General features: G+C 40.7%; 1 protein-coding gene across 7 annotated transcripts in view; it reads right to left on the reverse strand.

Moving 5' to 3' along the window:
- The window catches only part of fgfr3 (fibroblast growth factor receptor 3), a 73,096-nt gene that overhangs the window by 15,245 nt on the left and 39,769 nt on the right, over positions 1–18,082 (reverse strand). For 3 of the 7 annotated variants that reach the window (XM_041971640.1, XM_041971637.1, XM_041971635.1), the window contains exons 5-9: positions 15,528–15,697; positions 8,519–8,642; positions 7,346–7,536; positions 2,363–2,507; positions 1,567–1,742 (exon numbers count right to left, since the gene is read on the reverse strand). In XM_041971640.1, the coding sequence (XP_041827574.1) occupies positions 1,567–1,742; positions 2,363–2,507; positions 7,346–7,536; positions 8,519–8,642; positions 15,528–15,697 (806 nt within the window). Of the gene's footprint in view, positions 1–1,566; positions 1,743–2,362; positions 2,508–4,220; positions 4,366–7,345; positions 7,537–8,518; positions 8,643–15,527; positions 15,698–18,082 lie in introns of all 7 variants that reach the window. The other 4 variants (XM_041971641.1, XM_041971636.1, XM_041971638.1 and 1 more) reach the window with 3 other exon arrangements.

Below are 18,082 nucleotides of genomic sequence, written 5' to 3' on the forward strand. Positions count from 1 at the left end.
CATACATCTATCAAATTGTACTGAACTGACCAGAATTTTGATGCTTTTTATGTTCAAGCATTCTAAGACAAAATAATATAATTTATCAGTTTGGGAAACATGTGTATTTACCTTTACTTAGATGAGGAGGATAATGCTTGTGTTAGCTGGAACAGTTAGCCTAGCTTGGTAGCCAGTAAAGATGTGATAGTAACCAGCTCAATTCTTTGCTAAGGTAATCTTAAACCTCAATTCCACAAAAGTTAGAATGATGTGTAAAATGTAAATTAAAACAGAATTCAGTGATTTATGAGTCTCATAAACCTATATTTTATTCCCAATAGAACATGCGTAACTTATCAGATGCTGAAACTGAGACATTTTACAGAATCGTGTTTTTTTTTTTTTAATGCAGTGTCAGCAATCTTCGGCCTTGTCTTATGCACACTGACCTGATTTGCTGGATCTTTTAAAGATATTATACACTGTAGATGGTGGGATCCTTAAAGTCTTTGCAATTTTATGTTGAGAAAAAATTTTTCTAAAACTGTTCCACTACTTTTAGGCACATTTTGCCTCAGATTGGGGAACCTCTGTCCATTTTTACATCTGAGAGACTCTGCCTCTCTGAAATGCTCCTTTTCTATATTTAGCCATGTTACTGACCTGCTGCCAGTTAACCGTAGTTGTAAAAATGCTCCTCCAGTTGTTTTTAATTTGTGTCTATTACTTTTCCAGCCTTTTGTTGCCCCTTTTTTAACTTTTTACAAATGTGTTGCTGCTATCAGATTCAAAATTAGCTCATATTTTCCATAAAATGGTAAAATGTCTCAATTTTAGCATCTCATGTTTATGGGAATAAAATATGGGTTTATGAGATTTATAAATCATTACATACTGTTTACATTTTACACATCGTCTCAACTTTTTTTTCTCAGCCAGTTGTCCTTTGTTTTAAGTTGCTATAAGCTAAGCTAACTAGCTTTGTCTTCTATCTTCATTCAGCTTTTGACATTCAAATATTTTTCCAAAATATCCCTTGAGCCCACAAGCCCTGTTTTCACCTTATTTTGTCTAAAATGTTGCATGATTGGCTTAATCTTTTGCAAACACAGCGTTTGAACTTGTTTTGGACTTTTTCTTGAATGCAGCCCCGTCAGAAAACGGGATGAGGAGTTCTTCCAGTTGCAGGTTGTGGCAATGCAGCTGCTTCACCTCATGTTTCTCTCCAAACAGTTGAGAGGAAAGTGTGTGTTACACACATAGTGAAATGTAAAACTAACACTGACAGTCACAGGAGGGCATAAATATCCCTGCGCTGAATCTGCTCCAAGATAAATGTGAACACATGTCACCAGTGTGATACCTTCCTGTGTCGCACAGAGTATCTAAAACAGCAGCACAGCGAAACGTCCACGAAGGACAGAAATATAAGAACTATCTGTTTATTTAGCATTTGTTTATTCATGCTTGTGACTAATCATTGTTTTCTCATTGTGGCACCATCAAACTAGAATAAAACAAATCAGATAAGCAGCGTGAAAAAGGGAAAAGTTTTGTACAAATCTTGTATCTACTTTCTGTTACCTGTCTCTTGAGGGGAAACTTTGACAGTTTTTGCACTGGAGGTGTTGGCAGAGTCTTCTGTGTGGTCATCCTTGTGCGACAGAGGAAGATGATAACCACGGTGAAGATGAAGATCACACATCCAGTCACATAGATGAGGATTTCTGCATAGTAGTCTTCCTTTTGTGGGTTTACTGCTTTTAAGGATAAGGGTGAAAACACAGAGAAGAAATAGTTAAGAAATGTATATATGCTTCTTAAAAATGACAGACAGCCATTGTTTTGATCAGGAGCATGTTTGACCCAAACGGATTTCTACAAATCAGGATCAGAAACTTGTGTTTGCAGACTGAGACATATTCAATCACTGTATAAATAATCAGCTTGTAGTTTAAAACTGAAGTAGGTAATTACACCAGTGATGTGTTGCACCTCAAGCTGGTAATTACTGTCTTTTAACATCCAACACAGAAATGTTCTTAAATTGCCTCATAGCCTCGAGATGTTTAATTAGAGCAGACGATCTGCTCTGACTTAAAAGTGTTTTTCAATGAAGGATGGTTTATGTGCTCAGCCTGTTCCAATGATGGGATGATGATACAATTTTAACAAACTTTAAACATGTTAACGAGTAACAGTGCCAAAAAAAACATGTACACTTGTAAAGTAAAAAATGTGCTACTGAGGAAAACAGGAAGTTGTAAAAACATTATAGTAGCAGCTAAATTTTTTATTACATTTATAATATTTCTAGTGATTCAGGTGAAAGTAATGAGCAACAAGAGATTTGAGACCCATAGAGTGATAACAAATATACCTGGAAGCACAGTCAGCCAAGCAGAATGATAAGTAAAGCCGATAGAGTTCCCTGCCAGACATGTGTACTCGCCCGCATCCTCAAAAGACACATTGGTCAAGAAGAGAACCTCTAGCTCCTTATCTGTGGTGTTAATACCAGCAGTCTGTGGAGGATGAGAGGGGGATTAGGGGGAAAAAAAAGGAGAGACAAGAGATATTGTGAACCCAAAGCTTCTTAAGAGAAAACACCAAATACACCCTGAAGGAAAGGACAGGGCTGAGGAGTCAGCTGTGCCACCACCAACATCTGGAAACACCCAAGCAGCACATTTACCCCGCTGCCGAAGAAGCTCGTTGGTTCAATCCAACGCGAAAGGCGCTTTATGGTCAGCTGTTGAGCTTTTGAGTTCAGAATTTCTTTTATGATAAGCCAGGGTGGCAATTTACAAAAAAAGAGGTAGTGCTCATCTTTCAGGAGTTTATCTGTCAGAAATTGCCGTTCCTTCCTGGAGTTTGATTTGTAAGGGACACATGTTTTGAATGGAGGCTTTGTATGCTTTGTTTGAATGGAGAGAGGTGCACCTGTGATTTTAAACTGAGCCAGTCTGCATCTGACCTGTTACCAAAGCAAACCAGATCCCTTCACCTTCAGGTGTCGCCTGCAGAAATCTGTCAGTTCAGTTCAGTTCAGCTTTATTTGTGTAGCGCCAACTCAAAGTCATCTCAAAGCACTTCTATAGATACAGTTCAATCCCATTTACTGTAATGCAGTTAACATAAATGATATGATCCACATTAATCCAGTTTGTTTGTCAAGTTTTAAATTTACTTCTTTGCTGTCAGTTGCAGTTATTTAGGGGTAGACATAATAATAAGGTCTAGATAATCAAAGGAGGGTAAGATAAAAAAAAAAAGAGTTATTTAAGTTATTTAAAATGGTGTGTTTTTGTGGTTAAATATGATAAAAAAGATTATGTAAAAATATATGCATGTATAAACAACAGGCACTTGAAGAGTGCACAAAAGAGGCACAAAAGAATCAGAATTTGAACATTTCCTGTCCTATAATATGCTGACATGACAACCTGCACATGTGGACAAAAGCATCTTGTGAGACTGGACTGGATCTATTTTTTATGTTCAGCAGAAAGCTACTTGTGTCTTATGATCAGTTTTTCATGTAGGTGTGCTTCTACATCCGTCTATCACACGTCTGTTTTTAAAATGACAGGTTTGTGGTTATTGATCGATGATGATCCAACACGTTCCTATAAAACCGTAAATTTAGTCCAACGGCTCAGTTCCTTTGTGACTAAACACAAGAAGAGCACTACTGCAGCTGTGCTTTTTCTGCTTTGACTAATGTTTGCAGTGATGACCAGTGAGAGTCTCAGTAATGAACACTGTCACCCAGACCCAGTTACGAATAAGACCGCAGCACCCTTTCATCTCAAAATACATTAATACTGCTGGATAATGCACTTCGGGGGAAATCAATATCGACCTGTATGTGGTTTGGTTAGTGAGGGGTTCATGTTAGCTTTTAGATATATTTGTGTTTTCATGTATGGTGGCGTATGGGTGTGCAAGGGCGAGCCCTTTGAAGCCATAGCAGTAATTAACGATGCAATGTTGTGTTTGTTATTGATCTCAAAGTGGCACTGGGAGTTAAAATGAATAATAGCTACTTGCTAACAAAATGAGATTACTTGAGCTTAGTAGGAGAATGAGCTTGTGTTCAAATACATATATGTGTGTGTTTGTCCCATTAGCAAGTCAAGCAGACCCACAACCAAGAGGAGCATTGCTGAGCAGAGGAGACACAGCAGAGGATCGGATGTGGTGAAGGAGGTTCTTGTGCGAGGTTCAGTATTTACCTGGTTTGTGAACCTTAAGCCAGAAAGCTTTTTCCGACTTGCCTACAAAGTTTGAGGCACGACACCAGTACTTCCCAGCATCTTTCTCTGTCACGTTGGACAGTTTCAACTTACTGTGGGCCACAGTGTGTTTACTGACATTACTCTGTGAAGGGAAAATTGAGAGGCACAATGAAGCCTTCACAGAACCTGCAAGAACACATTGTCAAACAAAAATATAAAACAAACATAAAAAACTTCAACATACAACTTGACAGCCAGGCTAGCAGACTGCACATCCTCCCAGTCTTTATGCTAAGCTATGCTAATCAAATCATCCCTCATTGATTGATTTTGTGCAGTAAATCATGTTGAGCATTGGTAGATTAAAGAGATTACAGCTGCCAATCATCTGAACCTTGTGCACATACACACCCATGCTCTTGTACACACAGCTAGCTTTCCTGAACAGACTGCTGTTGAATTATTAAATGGGTAAAGCTCATAAAGGAGAAAACGTATCGTGTTTTACAGTTGCTTAATGAACATCCAGGCCTTGGCTCCCTCTCCCTCCACATGCAGGTCCAGTCGCTCATCGTTAGCTCTTTTTCCAGGCATCAAAAAGCGATTGAGGCAGTTCTCACAAAAAAAAAAGCATGACCCCCTCCTCCCACTCTAAGCTGTATTTAACTCCTGCAGTATGCCACACATGAGAGCATATCATGTCTGAATGAACTGTGGTGAGCCCAGAGAGAGAGGCGCACACAAATCTCAGTAAATACTGTTTCAATTATGTGGTAGTTGAAAATAGAGCCTGGAGCCGCAGTCTGGGGCTGACAGGCTGGCTGTCCCCCTGTTTTTTCTTTCTGTTGGCCTGCTTTCATTTCTCTCTTTCTCCTTGCATTGCCTCTCTGTCCATTCATTTCTCAATCTCATCCTTCTATTTTATCTCATTGATGCTGATCACCTTCTCAGATTTAAAGCTTCCTGAAATCTGCTGAATAGTTTATGATGTGAACCGGGGTTTTTAAGCTCTGGAGTCACTTTTTCACAAGTGATGGCGACCAGATCTGGTGATATATCAAACTGTTTAACTAACAATCGTGGTTCCATAAACAAAATGAGGATCTTGTTCTGCTTTCACAGAATACTGAGATAGACCCTTTTCACACTTGAGCTTTGTTTTAGTAAGACTCAGACTCCTTATTTATCTTTTGTTTCCTTTCTCTGGGACCCAGAACTCAGGCGCAATTGATTCAAGCAATAAGGAAGGAAAAGTCACAATCTTTTTCCAGACGATTACAATGAAAAATGCCAGAACAGACTTCAGAATTGAGCCAACCCAATCGGATTTGAGTGGAACCGTTTAGCAATCTTCCTTTTTTTAAAGAGGAATGCTACTTTATTCTCGACTAAGATGTAAATGGCCTACCAGAGAGTTTGACTTTAAATTTTTTAACGTAAGTAGGACTAATACTATGATAAATTTCATAACTGTATTTATTTATTTGTACTTTTTGCACTATGTCTATACTTTTTTTTTACTGTCTTAGTTATTTATCAATGATTCTTTTGAGCTGCTATCTCTTTGCTGCTGCAATCCTCTAAATTTCCCCATCATCTTATCTTACTTACATCTTTTCTTATCTTATTGAGTAAGGTGGTGATTTCTATGGTGATAAGTATTTTGTTACTTGTAGTGATAAAATAGACATAGTTAAATGTAACTCTACGTCACTGTTGCACCAAATATCTGAGCAAATGCAACCTAGCCCTGTCTTCATATCTTCTGTTGTCCTCAGCTTCAACCCCAACTCTCTAAATCTTTAGTTTAATTTGTCACAAATATGATGTCGTTACATTTTCATTTCTGGCTGATGTGTTAAAATGAAACCTAACATATTATGTTTTAAGAAATTTTAACAAGATTAAAACATTTGTCCATTGGAGGGAACTTTTAATGTCGTCTGTTTTCTCTAAACTTCTACTTCTTGGCTTCCTATTGATCATGGAGACACGTCCAACTTTCTACAAAATGAATAAAAAGGATTCAGTGAGAAAATAAGGCCCTGAGGATCTCCTGCACTCAGAGTAATTATTATTTGGGACTTCAACAAAATAATCCAAACCAACCTCTAAACTGCCTTCTGCTTTGATATTATTACTTTCCGCTCTTTGCTGAGAAACAGCAGAACTCAAGAAAGAAAGAAACCGGCCCTGTTCGATATCATATCTTTTCTGTCTGCTGTCACTCACTTTTTATCTCTGGCCTTCCTGTCGAAGTTTCTCATCTTATTTCTTTCTTTCTCTCCCTGTCTGCCTTTCTTCTTCTCATCCATCTCACCCCACCACTCTGTCACACCTTCTTTTTCTCTCTGCTGACTTTGCCCTTCCTCGTGTTCCTCAGCTCATTTTTTCCATGGCTTTCTTGGGTGCCTCTTCCCTCTTTTCCTCTCTCTCTCTCGCTCTGTATGCCGCCCCCTCCTCCTCAAACCACGCGACGCAGCACATCTGACGGCAGCGGTGGTTAACAGAGCCCGTCTCCCTCCCTGCACTGCCGCCACCACAGCAGTTAACTTAGTCCAAACCAGATGTTTGTTTTATTCGCTCTCACTAGAGGCAAAAGGGGGGAGATCAAATATGAAAGCAAAAGCCGTCTTGGTCTTCTTTTCTTCAGCCCAGCAAAAAGACGGGTCCGCACTGGGTTTGGGGTGTTGTCTCCTCTTGTTGGGGAGTGTTTAGAATATTCTTGAACACCAATATTAAGTGTTTAGTAGGCCACAGAGAGCTTGGGATTGAAAAATCTTCCAAAAAAACAGAAACAAGAAGCTGCAGCAGAATCCGTGCAGGTGCCACAGAGACCTCCTCCTTGATTGCAGTGATATCATCAGGTTGATGGATGTACGCTTCTATAAGCTGCTGGATCTCATAATGAAGGTCTGGACTGGAGCAATGAGCCATTCAATTATGTGCTGCAGTGAAAGGAGCCGGCGGCCCCACAGACTCACCTACTGTAGAAGCTCATTAAGTAAGACATTTTGGGAAGATTCATTTTGGGTAAAATTATCACCAGCTGAGACGGACCCCAGGCAGCAAGTCCCAGACTCATTAAAAGTGAGAAGTACAGCGCAGGACTCTGAACTCACCTTCAGGACGCTGACGTAGGGAACGCCGTCCGAGCCGTAGCGGCTGCCGTTCACCTCGATGTGTTTGAGCCACTGGATGTGCGGCTGGGCATCGCTGTAAACCTTGCAGTGGAACTCCACGTTGCTGCCCACGACCACCGTCTGGTTGGCTGGTAGGCCTGCCTGGAGGATGGGCCTGTGGGGGGAACGCTCTGAGAAGAAAACAAAAGGCTTCACTAGCAGAAGATGTGCTGCAACAAATAGAGACAGGAGTGCAAAATGATCTTTTTTTCTTTAACCCATTAACCTCTTTGCAAGAGCCTCCATAAAGAGGGCAGCATGAGATAGATTTCTGTCTCATCGCTGTGGGACACAAACTATGTCAGCTAGCGGCTTAAGAGTATCAAAGAAAGACGTTACAAAATCAAAAATCATATCTTATTTTTCTGTTTTGTGGTCAAATGTGTTCTCCTATAACTCTGTCATTATTTGAAATGAACCATGAAGGTCCTTGTAGTTTCCATAAAGATGAAGCAGGTTTTATAGTGAAGTATTTACTCTTCCTATGACATGATAATATCTTGAGCTTCACTTTCTGGATCCTCAAGGTGTTTCTAAAGTGAATTTGGGGGCCTATCCCGTGATTCTCCGAACACTGATCAACACTGTGCCAAAGGTTTGCTGAGATATTTACCTGTGTAACACATCTTTTAAAACATCTGGTAAACTTTTCAGGTTCACTTTTTTCGCTTCTACTGAACCTCATCAGATATGACTTTTCTAAATCCAAGATGAATCGAGCTGCTATTATCTGGTTTTCACTGAAAGTTTTTCTTTTAGGAGGAGATAACATTTACATTTTCTACCGTGTTCCAGGTGAATTTACTCTGACACTGTGACACGCATCTTAATTCTGACACTTCTGTAGTAATTTCACATATCTAAGACCATGCACACAACCCTTGTAGTTGTGGAGATATACATAATTTATTTTGGGTGTGTCATTTTGGACAGGAGGCAGAAAAATAGGCCTCTGCAAGAGGAGGTTAAAGTTTGCACTAACAAAAAAAGCAAGAGAAAAATGTTTTTTTCTTTTTCTGTGTGACAATAATCATAAGAATCAACATTTTAAAAAAATGGTTGAGAAAAATCTGTTAAAAATTTAGGTCAAACTAAAGATCTGATGATGTTTACCTAAAACGTCCAGCTGGTAGGTGTGGCTGATGGTGCCGTACTTATTCTGCACCACACAGGTGTAGTTTCCCCGGTCTGACGGCACGGCGCTTTCCATCACTAAGCTCCACTGCTGGTGTCTCAGCTGGGGAGAGGACAGAAAGGTGGGAAAGATATGTTACTAGAGCACAAACCAATCTTTTGATTTTGATGGGAAACAGCAGAAAGATGACGGATGAAAGGAGTGGAGACCAGTCTGTAAGTGTCTGGTGCAGACTTTGCGCCTCCATAAGAATCCAGGGATGATATTTTTTTCAATTCTCAATGAGAAAATTAGCTATTATCTTCTAAATGATGACAAACAAGGGTCATTTCTTCTATTTTCTTTCTCCCTGCAGTGAGGACATGCAGATTCTTTAAAATGTATTTTCAACATCCATAACTGGCCCCACTCAGGAGCAACCCATCCCCAGAGAGTGGAGGGATAAATTTTGTGTGGTAATTCAAACCAGGTGTGGCTTGACGGCAGCAGCCGACAGATACAAACCCAACACAGCGAGGCGAGAACCTGCTACGCATCGACAGACAGAGTCTCCGCGGGCCAAAGAGGACAACCTCCTCAGTGCGCGCGTCCACATGCGCCTCAGATGCCGCCGCCGTGGCTGCTGTTCAAGGCCAGAGCGCAGTGAACCCCTCGGAAAGAGGTCAGAATTACTAATGACGGGAGCGAGTGATGTCAACAAGGAGGCTTTTTTCAGGGTGGAACACTTAACTTCACCTGCATTGGAAAATGTGCCGACCCAGAGAGGGCCGAGTTGTTCACATTTAACCCCACACGTTTGGTGATGGGCCAGCTATTCACCCAACATATACGTGCACATTTGTAGGCTAAGGATCTCATTCTCCTCCCCTCCTTCACTCTCTTACTTACAGCGCACACTTTTCAGCTCCCTCTTGGAGGCGTGTTCGGAAAATAAAGAAACAGTGTAAATATTATGCCAGAGTGTGCTTTTTGCAGTTGCATGGTAACACAGAGCAGGCCGCCCGCTCTATGCTGGCAAATGGTTTTTCTGAGTGGCTGGCTCCACCCGTCTACCCCCCTCTCAGAGCTGAGGAGTCAAACTGAAGTCAATGGCTGCTCTCATGAGCAGATGAGTGACGCCTTGTGCTGCGGTTGCTGAGCAGAGGGTGAGAGGGGGAGGAAAAAAATGGCGATTCATGATGAGGGGATCTAAAAGGTGGTCAAATATGTGCTGAAAGTTGTAGAAGCCAAGACCACCAACAGAAAGAGGGAGATTTGAATCAGAGTTTCTGATACTTGAGAGTATAATTTCAGATATTATATATGTTTTTTTTTATTCTGGCACATTTATCTGATTGCAGTTGTTTGTCTAGCTTGTCTTCATGTCTCCAGCTGCTTACAGTAAACTGAACATCTTTCGCCTGTCTCTGGAAACTTTAATTATTTTCCACATGCATGCCAGTGGATTTTATTAACATGTTACACTGGCTAACCCCTGTTGAACCTGCAGCATTAGGCCCCAAATGTGATAATCCCATCCATTTCAATCATGCCAGATTCCAACTAGAATTAAATTATTAAGCAGCTTACGTTTGAGTCATACGAAGCATTAAAGGTTTTAGGGCTCTGGCTGTGGGTGTACAGAACTGAACAAGCCATGGGAATGGACAGGGGGGGCTTCCCGCTGCAAAAAGTGTGCATCTAAAGCAAAGTCTTGGCATAGATGAGGAAGAGGAGAGGGCTGGAATTTGTATTCAGCTCAGAATTTGTGAAGGAAATATCTCAGCATCATCTGTTTTATTTTAACTTACTGATGTCGGGTTGGTAGACTCACCCTGCAAAACACAGAAGTTACCTCATCCTACTGGCTGTTCTCTCACCTATTTTAATCCTAACTCCACTGTCAGCTTGAATCCCTTAAAGAAGAAAAGAAAAGGAATTTTTTTGCAGTGTAGCAGTTGTCTGAGAAAACACAGGAAGCCCTGTTCCCTTTATAGTCCAAACCCTCCGTCTTCACCTCGCAAAATAGCCCTGTCAGAACCAGCGGGGCCAGTTACCAGAATTTATGACTGTGCCAGAGCAGACCAGTGGCCCGGATCTGCGCTACCGTCTAATTTGACCCATAGAGAAAGCGGAAGCAGATAGATGCGGCCCTGAGGGCTCTCTATTAAAACTGGTGAGGTTTGTGGGTTTGTTGCCTGACTTTGCCTCTGCTTGATGTTGTGTCAACACGGAGGAGGAGGCCGTAAAATTTAAAGTGTAACAGTTCAGCACCGAAAGAAAGAAAAAAAGTTTAATAAATAGGATAATCTGTCTTTTGATATTCACGGTGGATTTGGGTATAACAGCAAAGGGGGAAAATGAATAACTGTAGCATGCCTCTAAAAAAAAGAAGAAAAAGAAAAGAAAAAAAAAAAAGAAAAGAAACAAGACTCCAAAAATAATCTTGCAAGTGCAGAAATTCCTATGTGACCAACAGAGACTCACAATCCAGGCTGTGTTAAAATCTGGACTGGAAAAACACGGATTTAAAGTACTTAAAGTCTTAAAAAGCAACAGTGTGGAGCCAGTTAAGAGCCCTGCTTTGGAAACTTGTCAAAACAGAGATTGAAAAATCTGCTAAGTGCTGAGCAACCTGGATGGAATAAAACACAGTAATGACATTGTCTCTGCAGTTTAGCATGAACACAATAAAATCCCTTTGGCCATAATGTGGAAGCACACAACAGCGTTGGCTTTGGGTGTCAAAGGCTCAGGCGGGCTCAATAGGCCGATGACACACCCATCTCTTGCCACCTCCATCTGATGGCTCAATAGCAGGGTGAACTCTGACCTCCAGGCCCTGCCCTGCCATAATGGAGAGCGCCACAGTTGTCTGGGAAGGCGTGCAACGCTGCAGCACATCGCCCTGCTGGAATTTTATTTTCTATCCCACAAATGAGCCACACATCCTATTTACCGTTTCATTTAGTTTCAACAAATGTACCGTTTTGTTCTTTGTGTTGCATTTAAATAGACGTACAAAATGGCTGTAAGGCTGAACCAAATGTCTGAAAAAGTGCCAGCAAATACAAGAAAGAAAACTGAAAACAAGTCCAAGTTTTCCGCTGATGTGATTCTTTTTGCTGATAAACGATGGTAGAAAATCTAAAAACAACTTTTTTTTCCTGCCATTTTTCTACAGAAAAGCAATACTTTTCAGAATTAGAGGCATTCAGAGCATCATGGGACATTAACACCACTTGCTGAAAGCTAGACTGACTGATAAAAGTCTTAAATGGAGCCTGACCAACAACAGCATATCTGAAAGGCATTCATGCCATAAAAGACGTATTTGCAAACAAATCCTTTATAAAATTAAGTTTTCATCTTTGATCAGACAGAAATATCACAGGCTAGCAATGACCAACAAAAACTGGGATATTTTGTAAAGTTTAAAGTTTGTTTTTAATTTTTTTTTCTATCATTATCAATATTTTGATGGATGTTTTAGTAAAATGACATCATCATTTAATAAAACAACCCAATAAAGCACCTTCATTCATTTTTATACAGCAAGATTTAAAGAATGAGATGAGTTGTTTTGCTATTCGAGACATAAAAACTCACAAACTCAACTACTAAGAATCCTTGTCAAGTAAATGAAGATATCAGGCGTTTCCTCATTATTCTTTATGAACTGCTTCATGTGTGGAGAACGCTGTGACTCCTCAGGAATGATACTTTCCACCACTCTGCTGTGAAGACAGGAGGTATTTTTGTAGCAGAACTAATGGACCATAATGGTCCGACTCAGTCAGCAGCCTTCTCTCACACTTCTGCAGCTCTGAAGGCACTTTACAAGAAATGACAAACTGTTTGGTGGGAGAAGACTCCATCGTGCAGATCAGCGCGGATCAGTTCGTAGGCCACTTCCAGCCTCACGCCTTGCTTGGAAAGCAACAAAGTTGCCCTGTCACCTCTCCAAAAGGTAAAAATCAGACATGGTGGGGACTCATTCAGTCAGAATCAACTATAGCTGTCAAATCAAAACGATCTTGTCATTTGACACAGAAACAGGAGGAAGAAGGCTTCACCTTGAAGACCCTGTTGGAGGAATAGAGTCTTTAGAAGGCCATTGTCAGGCTGTCAGAACTTAGAGACCCCCTTAGCTTCTACACATCTACCCCCAGCCTAGCTAGATGAACTCATCACACAGATGCAGGGTGGGGTTATGAGCTTTGTGACACAGGGCGACAGAGGGACGTCTGTCTTTTACTCGTGTCGACACAGCAAGTCAATCTTCAGCTGTTCTTTCAAAAGATCTAATGATGATTTTTCTTTAGGTAACTCTCACCATACTTTTTAGATATTTATTTACTTTTCATACAGTTATCACTTTTAATTGATTAGCAAGCAGACTTGCTCTGTTGGGTGGTGGCTATGTAAACACAAGCACTCTCAGTTGTTTAGAACCAATGATTGGTGAATTCTTCTAATGAATAAGTGTGGATTTTGTCCACAAAATACAATAATAAACTATAATAATAAAATAAATAAATAATAAAATAAAATAAAATCTATTCTATCTATTCTTAATACTGCAGTCTTTTGTATAAAAAAATCACAATCTAAATAGAGTTAAAATTAGACAAATATAACATAATTAGGCATATTTTTCAAGTTTATTGGGCAGAACATGATAAGTCATGAGCTATTTTCATTTTCATAACTACTTGTTGCATCTGCAGAAATCTTTTGGAAAAAAGTTTTTGTCACCATTTCTCAAATAAAAAACAAACAGACAAACAAAAAAAAACAACAACTCTTAATTGCAAATATTTAAAAATTGGCTATAATTCTTTAATGTTATGTTTCAAGCTAATGCTAAACAAAGACACAATTCAGATGGATGCTTTCAGCAGTGTGCTGAGTGGTATAGTTTTGATATTAGGGTGGGGCGCGCTGTTATCCCTGACCCCTCTAAAGCCCGGCCGTGTCACAGGCTTGTCTGTCATCCAGCACCACGGTTCTATAGGGGATGACCTCTCCCTTCACCTCCCTCAAGACCAACAGTGGCCACATGGTGATTAGCTAACTGAATTTTAAAACAGCTTGGGGACAAAAGTGAAGGGAGGAGCATGTGATTTGATGCTGATAAAGACGCATAAGAGAACGTCTCAATCACCTAATAAGGATTAATAGTTTCTTTTCCACTGAGCTCAAAATGTGCAGGAATGTTATGATCTTAGCATCCTCTAAACATCTTTATTCAAATTAGATCATACTTAAAACAAATGCTTTTTTATAGTTCATAGTTTTTCATAAGAAAACACAATCAATATTCAGGAATTTGCTTTTGAATACCATGATGTGCACAAACCAGTAACAGGAGGAGAAAACTGGCTTTAAATCATAAAGATTGCAAGCTGTAGGAAAGCAAAGCCTCCTGAAAGGGAATTTTAAGTTGTCAGTTCTGCAAGACAAATAGTGGCAAACAGTTTCAACAAAATACCAGTTTAACCACATCCTTGATTTCCAGGAGTTCTGTGAACTGCTGCTTCTTCAATGTGCACAGAGCGAATGCACCATTCAGTAGTTATAACGACTATAAAGAAGTTTCTGTTGGAGAAAAACACTTTTTACTTTTCAGACTAAACTGACAAGTCAAGACAAAGTCAGCAGGACTTGATACTCTAGAGTCTAACAACAGAGTCAAATGTGATTTCATTGATCATCTTGAAATAAATACCTCAATGCAATACAAAACACTCTTGAAGTCTCTAAGATGACACCAGCTGGTCATTTTGTACTTAAAAACAGGAAAACCGGGCTTTGGGAACATCAGAGACTGCTTGAACAGGTGGAAGTGCTCTGCGTTTGGGATTAATCTGCTGCGAACAACGCAGATACACATTATCATCAGCAAATCGTCATGTGCACTACACATGCTAAAAGTTGCTGTCGGGGGCGTAGTGAGGGCTGGAGACAGGTGTGAGGGAGAGGGAGAGAGAAAGAGTGGGGACAGAGGGAGGGAGACAACTGCTGCTGGTCTGCTGGGAGCAGATGTTGGATATCTCTGTAAACTGTTAATAGCTGCAGGATCTCATTACATTTAACTCTTTAAAGGCCAAAGTTCTGCTGGGGAGAAACCTTCTCTCGGTGCCTCCCTGCCCACCTGATACATGTTTACTCTGCTCAAATTAGAGGATGCAACTTAATGCCAAATTAGGCAATTTCATTGACTTTGCTTCTGTTAACTGTGCTGCCTTTTCTGCTTTATTCAACACACTTGAAAGACTGTAAGATCTTTATGGGCATATTTGCCTCCTCTTATGTCACTTTATTGCAGCATTGTGAACAAAATTAGAAAGAGCCTTAAAGATTATCTGTGTATAATTTTAGAATTTTTCTGTATGTCATCAAGTTTTAGTTAATCTGAGTCCAAACAGGATCAAACTAGATGTCATTTGTTTTTGCAGCTAATTAGGGAACACCAAAGTAAACATAGCCTTGTTACGTTAGCAGCACCGTTCCACATGAGAGACCGGTGTTTAGAATGAATTCGATGGCAAAATTGAATACAACAGCTGTTTGCTTCCTCGTGCTTAGCTATTACACAAGCATGCACAACTCTGAGTCCCAGTCAGAGCACCACTGCAGTTTGACCCCCCTCCCTTAAGTTTATTTTGGTCGATGGTTGGTGGAGCATGGCTCTGTGGCATGCTTTTTGACCTTTATTTATCGTGAGAAGATTCACCAAGCGCAAGGTTTCTTTCAGCGCGCTCCTTCGCACTCTTCCAGTTATGGAAATTCACACCAGGGAGCATCGCAACACCCATCCAGTGATGGGCTGCAACTATCCCGGGATTAAAATGCCTTGCTAAAAGGCATTTTGATAGTAGCTTGAGTGGAGCAGAACATGACCCCTTCCGTGCAACAGATTTTTGCACAAGTGTTAAGGTTTAAGTCTATAAATCATGACCCTGCTCCTCTAACCTTTAAGAGTGAACATGTTCTTCCTCTCACCTTGATTCCTCCCATCCTCTGCTCGCCTGTGAACTCTTTGCCATTTTTCAGCCAGTGGATGGTCGGTGTTGGGTTTCCGGCCGCAGCACAGCGGAACTTGACGGTGTTGGCTGCAGGGACAGCCAAAAGCTTCTTGTCCATCCGTTCAGGCTTGGACCAATGTGGAGGTTCTGTGTGTGAAAACATAAAAAAGGTGCTTTAGTCATGAAAAATGACTTTATCAAGCTAAATATGAGCAAATAAAATCATCTTTTAGGTTTGATATTTGCACTTCGGCTTCTAAGGCGCTGTTCACTCTGCAGCTCATATCGGATTTTTTATTGATGGTCTGAATGGCGCAAATTTGATTTTTTTCCAAATCCGACCCAGGCCACTTTCATATGTGGTCCTAGATCGGATACGTAACCGATCTGTGCGGAAGTGAACTCAGAACTCAACAGAAGTTGCACCACAATGCTGCTGTTTCACAATATTCACGTGTTGTTAACTTTTTCTTTCTTATATTGTAAATGAAAACGTCGACAAAACATCACCATCACTTTAAATATATGAAGGAATTAAGCAAAGTAATGCAATGAAGGGAGGGACGGGGTGTATTTACAATAAGAATGTGCTAACTTTCTCTGGAAGATATCCACGGGTCGGGTTTGGTAATCATCCTAACGGGTTCGGGCGGGTGTGAGTTGGTAAAATTGGACCCATGCAGAATTCTGCACAGATGAATTCGGCTGCATTGTCTGTACATGCCTCTGTACAGAAGTAGGAGCCACTGCTCTACAAAAGGCTGTTGTTAACATTTCTGCCCTTTTTCTTACTCTCCTTCTTTATTCATCAATTGGGCATCATTTTATTGGTTCAGAGTGGGCAAGTACTTCCAAACAGATAAAATACTATGCACATGACGTCATGTTATCCTCTGTGCATGCATGTCTCTTCAGGCCACATACCATTTACACTTCCGTGGGATGAAGGTCGCATTGAACTGATAATGTGAACGACCACGCAAAAAAAAACTGATTTCATTAATAAAATCGGATTTGAGCATTAAGCCTTTAATTTGCTTGATGACGACCTGCAACTCTCTCTCATCATAGCAGATCTGTCCTGGCTTTTTTTTTGTTCTTTTTTCATTTTTTTTGTCTATTCTTAGACCATAAAAAGTTTGGGGAAAGACCTTTCCGGAATTTTTAGTTACATGTTGTTGTAATTGCAAAAAGATGGTGCAGATGGGACGACTTTACTCCTGCCCTGTTTTGAAAGTGGTGCATCTTGGATGAGTTATGTTCTTGGCCAGAAGAGATGTGAGATTGTGGTTTCACAAGAGATCTTCCTTCATCAAAATGCACAAAGTACCAACACTGTTTAACAAAGACTGACATGAACTTTAAAGTCTGTTTTTTTCTTTTATTTTTCTTTTTTATTCAAGCAATGTCTGACTGTACTGATATTTAGATAGTTTGAGCAAACAGAATCCATCAGCAATGACTTTCCCATCGTATTTACTCAGACGCTCTTCTACAATGTGAAACTCAACCTGGTCTCCAAAGAGATACTGTTATGTACAAGACACTCAAGTGGTGTGAAACACAGTTTGACAGATTTTGAAAGAACACAAAATTGGTGCCTGAAGCGTCACAAGAACCAAACAAAACTTATCATCTTCTTCCCCCGATTACAATGCGAGGGTTCATCCGACTCGTCCCATCCTGAGAGTTCGGAAACCTGTCAGGGCGATTTATTGAGTTGTATTGAGAAGTTGCCGGACAAAGAGAGAGCAGCCAGTCAGACAGGCTCATTGTTGCTGCTGTGTGGGTGAGGAGGGTGAGAGCACCGAGGCATGACTCACTCACTCTCTCTAACCAGGACAAAAGCTGGGGAGGTGGCTGACCGGTCATCAGATGTCTCTTTTTACTTTCCAAACGCAGGAGGAGAGGAGTTTATTACCATCTCAATGGCAGCGCTTGGTGTGTGTGTTTGTGTGTGTGAATGTGCGCCATCAGACGAAGATTAGCCCGTAGTTAGAAAGTTACTCTCAGCCTCAGCACCAACACGGGCAGGTTTTTGTCTCAACTCAGGTGAGATGTCAATCACATCTGATTTTAAAGTCTGGGCTTTATCGACTACACGTGTGTGTCTGTTTATAATAAAGCTTGCCGTGTTCTGATACATTTCTGACACACACCTCTTTGGCTCCTGCCTTCAAGCATTGGCTTCAGCTTCACAGAGTAATTACACCCAGACTGAGGGAGATTTTCTGTGATGAAAGATGCAGCCGTATCTTTTTAGAAAGCAAACAGAATGTTACTAAACTCTGTTAAACAGGCTGGAAACTGTGTGTGTGAGAAGCACAGCCTGTCATTGTTTGAGTTAGACTCCCCAGCTTGCAAAGACAAACACTCTCCACGTGTAACCACACACACAAACCGCCTCCACCTTAAGAATGAAATATCTGCAAGGTTTCATTACTTCCCCCCCTCTGTTTCTCTGCCGTCTCTGCATATGTGGAGCGACTCGTCGCTCTCTCACACAGTGTGGGGCAAATCACCAGTCTGAAC

Source organism: Melanotaenia boesemani, chromosome 20 (genome assembly GCF_017639745.1).
Source record: "Melanotaenia boesemani isolate fMelBoe1 chromosome 20, fMelBoe1.pri, whole genome shotgun sequence".
Taxonomy (NCBI): domain Eukaryota; kingdom Metazoa; phylum Chordata; class Actinopteri; order Atheriniformes; family Melanotaeniidae; genus Melanotaenia; species Melanotaenia boesemani.